Source organism: Pinus tabuliformis, chromosome J, assembly GCF_031772625.1.
Source record: "Pinus tabuliformis cultivar Carrire ecotype Pingquan chromosome J, CPIR1, whole genome shotgun sequence".
Lineage (NCBI taxonomy): Eukaryota > Viridiplantae > Streptophyta > Pinopsida > Pinales > Pinaceae > Pinus > Pinus tabuliformis.
Window position 1 is genome coordinate 1596605357 of NC_142295.1, and position 10335 is coordinate 1596615691.

At 37.7% G+C, this 10335-nt stretch overlaps 1 protein-coding gene across 1 annotated transcript; it reads left to right on the forward strand.

Moving 5' to 3' along the window:
- Positions 1 to 1071: 1071 nt before the first annotated feature.
- On the forward strand, positions 1072 to 1584 carry LOC149233585 (putative methyltransferase At1g29790). The gene has a single exon (XM_089382233.1). It carries the CDS (start codon positions 1072 to 1074, stop codon positions 1582 to 1584), a length of 513 nt encoding a protein of 170 aa, XP_089238359.1.
- Positions 1585 to 10335: the final 8751 nt, after the last annotated feature.

Consider the following 10335-nt stretch of genomic DNA (forward strand, 5'->3'; position numbering starts at 1 on the left):
GTTTTTGAAAGAATGAAAATCTGATTTTGAAGGAGAAATTACCTCTGTATGTGTGAAACTGTTTTATGCTTCCACTATTTAATTTCCAGCTATTATGTGATTGATGATATGGCCTGAAATTTAATTTCTGGTTAATTAAATTCAGCCAGTTATTTGTTTAATTAAGATCATAAGGGCATTAGTCATCCGGCCATTCTTACTGTAGTGTGCCCTACCCTAATGGCAGTAACCCTCAAAGGGATGAGGCCAGCGATCATGCATGTTGGATTTTGAGAAGTGCAAGTGTGTCCGCTTTCTAATATTAAGCAGTCCACCAGGATTTCATTTTTCACTGTTGTGTCCATTGTGACCTACCCAAATGGCAGGAGTCTCAAAGGGCAGAGGATGTGTGATGGTGCATATTAGATACTAGGCAGTCCTCTTGAATTCCTTTCTTGTTGTAGTCTGCCCTAAACTAATGGTAGGAGTTTCAAAGGGATGAGACTGTGTGATGGTGCATGTCAGACACTAAGCATTCCATCAGTATTCAGTTCATAATGTAGTATGCCCTGTCCTGATCCCTAACGGCAGGAAGTCTCAAAGGAATGAGGATGGGAAATGGTGCATATTCATTTTGAATAGTGGGTGTGTCTACTTTCTAAACTAAACTGTCCACGAGGATTCCATTCTTACTGCAGTATGCCCTATCCTCATGGCAGGAATCTCAAAGGGGATGAGATTGGGGTAACGATGCATATTGGATACTATGCAGTCCACCCATATTACATTCTTACTGTAATGGACCCTACCCAAATGGTAGGAAATCTCAAAGGCACGAGGCTAGGAGACGGGGTATAATGTATTTTGAGAAGTCCAAGCGTGTCTACTAAATCTCGAAGGTATGAGGCTGGGTGATGGTGGATACTGAATCCTAGGCAGTCCCCCAGGGTTACATTCTTGCTGTAGTGTGTTCTATCTGAAGGCAAGAGTCTCAAAGGGGCGAGGCTGGGTGATGATGCGTATTGGATATTAAGCAGTCCACCAGGATTGCGTTCTTCCTGTAGTCTGTCGCACCCTAATGGCGGTGGCTCCATGGATTACTCTATCGACAAGGTCTTGAATCTGAAGAAGAAGACAATTCAAATTGGGTTGGACATCGGAGGAGGAATAGGAACTTTCGCCGTGAGAATGAGGGAGTGGAATGTAACAATTATTACGACTTCCATGAACTTGAATGGGCCCTTCAACAGTTTCATCGCCTCCAGAGGGGTTATTCCCATGTATATCACTATAACACAGAGGATGCCATTCTTTGAAAATACTTTGGACATTGTTCATTCTTTGCATGTCTTGAGCAATTGGATTCCCACACAGCTGTTGGAATTTGTACTCTATGATATCTACAGGATTCTGAGGCCTGGAGGCTTGTTCTGGCTAGATCATTTTTTCCGCACAAAGGATCAGCTGAAGATCTATGTGCCCATGATTGAGCAGCTAGGGTATAAGAAGCTGAAATGGTTTGTTGCCCCTAAGTTGGATAGAGGGTCCGAGCTCAAAGAAATGTATATCTCTGCTGTCTTGGAGAAGCCACTTAAGAGGCAGTGAGCAGGCTACTTGTAGATGCAGTTTTAAGTTTCATGGGCTTAAGGTCCCTTAACTTAAAACAAATAAACATTTCTCTCTGTAATGTATTTTAATTTTCAATTATGGGAATATATATGATGCCCTTGCCTGTTTTTAAGATATGTGCCACTTTCAGTGTATGGTTCATGTATCTGGGTTTGATTTAGGGCTCCAAGATTTTCATATTCATATTAATATATAAAACAGATCTGCAATTTGAATTTCTGGATTTTCTAGCTTCAGAATGACTGGATGGAAGGACTGCTAGCTTCTGAATTCTGATGTAGAGGTGCCAAAGGGATCAGATCTTCAAACATACTGTTGACTGCTTTATCCAATGAGAAGATTGGACTCAGATCAACAAATTCTTAAAACAAAACTCTTCATTGACTTCTTATCATGACACGTGGTTTAGCTGCTGAAGGAGGACTTTCCTATTGTAAGAACATTGAAATATTACCTCCGCAAATAGCATATCAAAAGTACCTAAAAAAATTAAATTACTGCATTAAATGGGTAATATGCATTAAATTACCTAATCCATGATGAGGAGGGGTCCTTTGCATCTAGGCATCCATATTCATAAGACCGTCTTTCATAAGATCCTAGCTCAACGCATCAAATTGCCCAATGCCCTAATCAAGATGCCAAAATCAGGGTCCTCACAGTTCCCTCTGCTCATCGTGCTCGCCAAGACATAGGATCAGCCATGCACATCCTTGTTCCAATGTGTTCTTCATGAGGCACCCTTAGAGATACCATACCTCTGATTTTATGTTCATACAGGCTACTACAGGGGTCTGCTCCAAAGTGCCTCACACTTCTTCTATCTTCCAGACTTCCAAGGGTACTGTCACCCTTATCCAATGGTGCCAACACAAAGGAGCTGCATACTTTTCTTGGATGAACTTCCTTTGCTTCAGCTGCTAGACAAAACTAGGATCACATGGAGTGTTGCCACTAAACCTTCTCAACAAAATCACATCAACTGCTAGATAATGACATTATGGAGGGCTTTTACTATTCTTCAAAAATCATTTTCAGATTGATGTCTAAAGGGACCATCCCTTCTCATAACTGCATCCTCTATTTTTATTGGCTTCAGGGCACCTCTTATGAAGGTTTCAAAGACATGAATATATATTCCTTATTGATTTGCAAGTTGGCTTGAATGGAACAGGCTTTTAACACTTGTGTGTGTGTGTATATATATATATATATATGCGCTTGTAACATTGATAAGGACTTGGCCTTTTCTTCAATACACAAATAGGGTTCCTTGATTTTACTAATATAGATGACATAGGATGCCCACTGATTGTCTTTTCAAGGCTTGCAAATATCTGCATACAGAAGCTCAACTTCCTTAAATTATGAAGGGCCTTAGAACTGTCCTTTAAAAGATTCTCCGCTTCCTTACAAATATGTGGAATGAGAAGTCCACCACCTTTCTTCTTTTATAGCCCGGAGATCAAGAAATCACAGCCCCAATGACCTATACTGGTCGGCCAAATTCACAGAGCATGATAGTATATAGCAGTGCTTTATGTGACATAGGCTTCTTGGCCTTATTACAAGCACAAGGAATAAGTAGGAATCTTCTTAGATAAAACAATCGACATTAACAAAACTTTTTCTCTTCAGTAACTCAGAGAACAAAGAGGCATGAATAGGTCGGATTCACTGTCTGAATTGAAGAGCGAGAGAGAATTTAAGACAGAGTTCATCGAGCCATAAAATTTCTGCCTCCATACCACAAGATCGAGAACAGAGTAATCCTTTCTCCAAGGTTGGCTTCATGAAATGACCTTTGGCATATTCTTGTGTTCTTGCACTTTTCTTGGCCTCTTAGGAGAATAAAGTTATTTTCAAAAGACTTATCCAAAAGCATACTTATGCCCAGAATGTAAAAGAGAGATAGCTCCATTGCATAGCAGACCTTTATTGTTTCTTATGCTCAGAACAATAGGAACACTTGGCTCCTTCTTAATGGTTCAGAGAACTAGGCCAACAACTTGGTTCTTCATTGCTCCATAGGACTCTCTTTAATTCATTGATCAAATCCAAATAAATATATGTATCCCTAGAGTCACTTGTTTGATCCTCAATAACTTTGCTTGTTGGACATCTTTGTTTACAAGACTTGAACTTATGTGAGCACAGGTCACTGGATGGAAGGACTGCTAGCTTCAGAATTCTGATGCAGAGGTGCCAAAGGGATCAGATCTTCAAACATATTGTTGACTGCTTTATCCAGTGAGAAGATTGGACTCAGATCAACAAATTCTTAAAACAAAACTCTTCATTGACTTCTTATCATGACACATGGTTTAGCTACTGAAGGAGGACTTTAACATCTTCAGATTTGATTAATGGCCTTCATGAGCTATTTAGCCCAGCTCTTGCATATACCTAGACTTGTATTATTTTTCGAGACCTCTCATGATTTCTAAGGCTTGCAACAAGATACTTCAAATACATTAACAGTCCACTGCTTCATCTCTTGAGATTGCATTCCTCCTCTTGCTTGGGCTTGACCTCAGCTAGCTCTAATACCATGTTAATTTTTGAGTTAACATGTTCTTTGCTTAGGTCAGAGGTCAGTTACTTCATTAATCCATTAGCCCATTATTAATTCCATTAATCCATTAGCAATCACGTTGACCATTATCACATGACAGTAACTGATGAAAAAACATCAAACATAAATGCAAAAGACAAGCCAAGACAAGAGGACACCATGATTTAAACTTAAAGCTAGGGCAAAACCCGACAAGGGGGAAAACCCGCAGATCTTTTCTTCTTGATAATATCAAATGTTCATAGAGAGAGAAATCCATAAGTACAATGATACATTAGTCAAACTCAATATATTGACTTGACATAGATGATCCCAATCAAATGTCCAAAAGTCAAAGTCACATATGCAGAAGTCAACAACAGTCAAAGCTATCCTAACCAATCAGCAGTCAACGGTTAACAGCTCAGTCAAATCAGCCCAATCTATTTGGTAAAAGGAGAGAGAAATTCACCCTCTCTAGGTAGTCAAAATGCAGTCAAGGTAGCCTTCAAAAGTCTGGTCAAAACTTGGTCAACAGTCTGCAGTTAAACCTGCCTCAGACCTGTGGTCAAACACCTCAGTTTGTGATCGGTTCCTCTGCTCACAAGTGCGACCTAGCTGGCAGAGTAATAATCCATCAAAGTCGCAGTCAAACAGTTGGTCAAAGTGCCTAGTCAATGCTGCTCTGTGTACTAGGAAAGTCAACCGCAGAAAATCATAGGAAATCCGTCCTCCAGAAATTTGCACGTATGGGAGAGAGATAGTTTCTCAAAGAAAGTTGAATCCATCATGAGAGGAAAGAGAAAATCATGTGTGCTGATGCCAAAATGGAGTGAACTCATCTTATATTTATACAATTCAATGTGGGTCAAAGGTCATGTCTTTTGGGCTTCATGAGCGTACATGACTGTGGGGCTGACCTTGACCAAAACCAACATTGTGGGTTTGACTTCAAATATACATTTTTGCCTGTGAGAATCCATCGTACTTTAGGTCAAAATTCGTCCTCTCGAGAAGAGGAATCCAATGCCATCATCATCTCATACAAAGGAGCCGTCCATAGTGGAATTTGACCTTAGTTGACCATTTTTAACAATTGCCTATACAGAACATCTAGTTAAAAGACTAATTTTACTCTCAATAAACATTGGACAAAAACTTCTCTCGATCCAGTTTGACTCTGGTAGTATCAAACAAAATTTTCATTCCATAGATGAATCAACTTTTGTATTTCACAAGAGTTCAACGTTTTTGTGGAGAGGTATGTTCATGACACCTCACTTACAAACTGGTTTGTTGTAAAGTTCGTCTTAACAATGATTGATTCACTCAAACGAAATAAAGTGGGCAATAGATCCACATACACATCCTACACACATGGACACATACATAAATATTGTGGGAAGGACAGGAAGATGTGCTGACCTGACTTGAAAAAGAAATTGTTTCAAACCAATGTTGTCAGACTTGGACTCTTCTAAGACTCGGCTGGGCTGTGACTCAAGAAGACTCAGCAGAATCTTTCAGACTTGGCAAAGAGAAAAAAAAAATACTCAGAATATGTGTTTGCAAGTTTCAGAGGAGTCTGGCAAGTGGGGATTATGACAGAAGAGTGTCTAGGAGTTACTCCTTTCAGTGGCGACTCAGTGGACTTGGCAAGATTCAGGAGTTCGAAAAGAGTCTGACAACATTGTTTTGAACAAGCATCAGTCACAGTCGAAAAGAAAATGAACGAACAAAAATCAGCACTCTTAATAGAAAGGATACATGTGTAGAGTTCTATTTAAGAGTTCAAGGCTAGACTCCAGTATAAAAGTAAATTCTGTTTGCTGCTGGAAACTGTAAAGTAGACAAACAACAAGCTAAGTATTTTATTTAGCTGAACCTGAAAAGCTTTGAAAATGCTCAAACGTTAAAATCAGTCAAATTCCTACCATTTATCTTGGACCTAATTTCATACATAAGCATGCTAGGAAACCACACTCCTCTATAAAAATATACAAGTTGTCAGACGATTATATAAACAATCATAGATTGAAACAATTTTGAGCAAAGGAAATGTTATTTCAATATATTGGCCCTGTTCAAGTTTTGAATGATTTAGAAATTAGCAGATCTATTAGATAGTGGAGGCAGGAAATTTGCACTTCTTTTCTGTCAAACCTGGTAGCTGATAAAAGATGAGAAACAACTTAATCACACACCTGTTGGTAAAGGCCTAATACTAAGAAGGCAGGTAGAAGTGGATGATTAAGATTGTTTATAGGTTTAGCCAACAGTTTTATTGGTAACATGCTTAGTTTGAACTTTTGGTGATATTGTTTCATCACATAGCCTGACTATGGTTTGGTGAATTGTTACTGGAAATATACTTAAATCAAGATAAAATATAGGTGATTTTCATTCACATGCTTATTAGAATCGCTGGCTTCTTGAATAGGGCAGTCATGCAGTTGACTATGTGAGAGGGGTTTGTAGAACACAATATCTAATGAACTCTTATGTAGAGGCAAAAAGTCTCACTCATAACCTGCTCAGGGCTTCAGATGGGAATTTCTTTTATAGACTGATCAACTTATTAGAACCACTGCTGCACTTTCTTCATCCACAGAAGCCACTTGAAAATGCTTGAAAATAAACTCTCTGTAAGGGCCATTGTCAATAAAAATATTTGCAGTGGAGGCCCTCAGCCCAACAACCATTTTAGCCAAGCTTGGAAGGCAAATAGTTGAGTTCAAACATGATGAAAATTTAATTCCCTGTATACAAAAGCATGTACTAGGTGTTGATAATGGCTAGAAATATGCACTGAAGATGTATGTACCTCCTTTTGTACAAAAATGAACAGAAGAGGCAGAGGTATAAGGTTCACCTCGAATTTTCTTGCAAGTTCAATCCACTGTAGGATGTGAAAGGAAGTGTCATAATGCTAAGAGTGAAAAAGAGGGGAAGGAAGAAACTAATAATTTCAGAAATTCTAGCTTTCTATCCGTACCTTGATTTGTTCTAATAAAATAAATATTAATTGTTTGACGACATCCAGGGAGCTATCTGGTAATAATAATAATATTTTATTAGTATTATAATAATAATAACAACAATGGAAAGGTGGGGAAGGAAGAAACTAATAATTTCAGAAATTTGGACCTTTTATCCTAGCTTTATTTGTTCTTCAAATAAAACTAATATTTTGTAGATCCAACTTGTGGTGAACCAGTAGCTTGAAAGCCAATTGCAAGTCATTCAGCCAACAACAATCTATCACAATAGTGATTCGACTGTCATATTATTATTCCCCACTTGGACAGAGCGATGACACAAGGGATTTCTACATGTTGACCAACCATGTAAATTGGATCTTATAAATTAAAATTCTTATTTTCTAGCCTTCTATTTTTGTAGATATCAATTGTGTAGTTGATGGCATACTTTTTATAAATTCTTCCACAAACTATTATTATTTACAAAATATTCATTTTCAGAATACACATAACTAACTATTGCAATTGTAACTCAGTATCATCCACCCTTGCTTTCAACAATGTCCATTCACATGTCCCTATTCTTCCCCACTCTATGCTATTCTTCCCCACTCTATACATGTCTCTATTCTTCCCCACTCTATGCCTTACGGCGTTTCCTTTGCAACATAAGGTGCAAATGCTAGTTAAATAACAATTCTACATATTTTCCCACCCGTCACAAATTATAAATAATGTCACACTATATTTACCATAATTGGAAATGGCGTGACACTAAATTACCAAAATTGGACATGCCGCTCCTTTTTAATTTATTATTTTAAATCCTTTGTCTCATCCTTTTATCGAAGAATATCATAGTGTAGGTGAATTCAAAATTGCAATCAGAGGAGATCAATTAACATTGTATTCACCTTGAAAGTGTACGTTAATGATTCTTTTAAGCTTGAACCAACTCATTAAAATTTTTCCTTGAATTAAGTAAAATTAATATGAAAAAGTTTTCCTCAAATTAAGTAAAATTAATTTTTCAAGTAAGGAAAATTAATATGAAAAAGTTTTCCTCAAACAGCATATAACCCAGTAAAATGTGTGTTTTTTCTCAATCATATTAGGGATAACTTATTCCACACATAAAATTTACCAGGAAATAACTTAATAAGTGAATAAATATATTTACTTTTTTAATTAAAAAAGTTGAACATAGATATAATTCCACCTATTTGATAAAAACTTTGAAGGAATTTTGAATAATGCAAAACACGAAAATTAAAACATGTGGACCTAACCATGTAATTTATAATTTATTATCGGAGGAGATCGCGGCATAGTGAGAGTTGAGTCAACGTGTTTTTCTTGTAACATGTTTACCCACTAAAAACCCAAAGAAAAACATTTTTATTTTTGTTCCATAGAAAAATTCCTTTACAAATACCAAGCAGAATTACAACTATAGTTAAGTTATCCATCTCAAGGTAACTGTGATTTTATTACTCGAATGATATACATACACATCACATTAATTGTGCAATGGTGTAAAAGGATAAGTCTAGATTACACATTGGTATAGTTTGCACCGTCATATTTTAATGTGTTCTATATGACATGGTAACGTGGCTTGATTTCTAGTGTGTGGTACTATTGTTGGTGCCTAGATAGACAAGATAATTGGAGAGATAGCTGGTCTCAGTTTCATTTCCAAATTAACACGACACCTTGGGTTTCTCCCAACCCTAGGTGGTACACCTATAACTAGTGTTTTAAAAATGGTCGCTTTAAACCAGTAACCGGTCAAACTACCGGGTTAGCTAGCCCACCGGGTCAAACCGGCAGAAAAACTTGGCTTGATCCTTCATTACACCCAAAAAAGGGAAAAACCGGTCCTAACTAGCCGATTTAGGATGGAACCGGCCAGTTTTTTGTCAAACCGGCCAGTTCTGTCCTAAACCGGTCGGTTAGCTTCCAAGGCCATGGAGGACCCACGCAATACGGTTTTACAAGTTTGTAGGGTGTTTTGGACGGAAACTAAGGGTTCTTTCCCTCCAAAAACACCCTCTCCAAGCCTATAAAAGGAGCTCAACCCCCTCATTTGCCTCACACATCTCATTTGGAGTTTTTGTAAGTTTGATTAGGAGCTTAGAGAGTAGTTTTTGATGGAGTAGTGGAACAACAGAAAGTTTGAGCTAAGTAGTAGTCATCAGGCCACCAAAAGCAAAGGATACTGCATGGGCTCATTGTGATATGATTGATGGAAAAATGATCTGCAAATATTGCCAAAAATCTATTGGAAGGGGTATTAGCAGGTTCAAGCAACACTTTCTTGAGATAAGAGGCCATGTAAATCCATGTAAAGTACCAAATGACTCAATAGGGAATATTAGGGCAGAATACCTTCAAAAGTTTGAGACTCAAGTCACTGAACCAATAGAGAAGTTTGTGACTCAAGTTGTTGGAAAGTTTGGGAGTCGAGGCTTAACCAACTGAGTTTGATCATGATGACTCATGAGAAGTTTCAAGTGATAATGGTGATCACTATTATCATATATGTAGACTTGTAGTAGGCCAGTGGCCTCATAGTTTGTAGGCTTTGTGTTTGCACTCTAGAGGCCATTTAGAGCATCATTGCATATGTATTTTTTCGATGATGTGTATTGCACTCGGTGCCATTTTGATATATTCACCTTTACATGGTATATAAATGAGCACTCTTTGCATATTTTGTCTCTATTGGCTTGGTATCATGGTTTTAATTCTTAAAAATGGTTTTTTTCATTAAAAAAAATTATTTAATCTATTTTTTTAGAACCGGTTCATTTAGACCTAATGAGTCCCAGTTTGACCGGTTCTAGTTCGAAACCTGGTTCATTAGGTGGACCGGTCTAGTCACTGGTTCCGGTTTTTAAAACTATGCCTGCAGCTTTCTCTACCCTACATCTCACAAGGGCTTAATCCGACGGTTTTTCACGGTTTTGAATCATTTAGGTTACTTCTGACTTTTCGGAGTCGAGTTATCCATCATTTCTAATTTGCATGGTCCGAGAAAAAGGGCTCTGCTAAAAGCCCTAGTAGGTCGTATTTTTCTTTCTTTGACACCAAGTAGTCATTTCTACCTTTCTGTAATAACAATAATTGATTCCCATGGTGATAATGTTATTTTTTCCACGGTTGATGGGCTAACACACCACTCTTTTT

Bases quoted from the DNA above. Each gene is read 5' to 3' on its own strand.
- LOC149233585 (XM_089382233.1), top strand. From the start codon at position 1,072: ATGGATTACTCTATCGACAAGGTCTTGAATCTGAAGAAGAAGACAATT.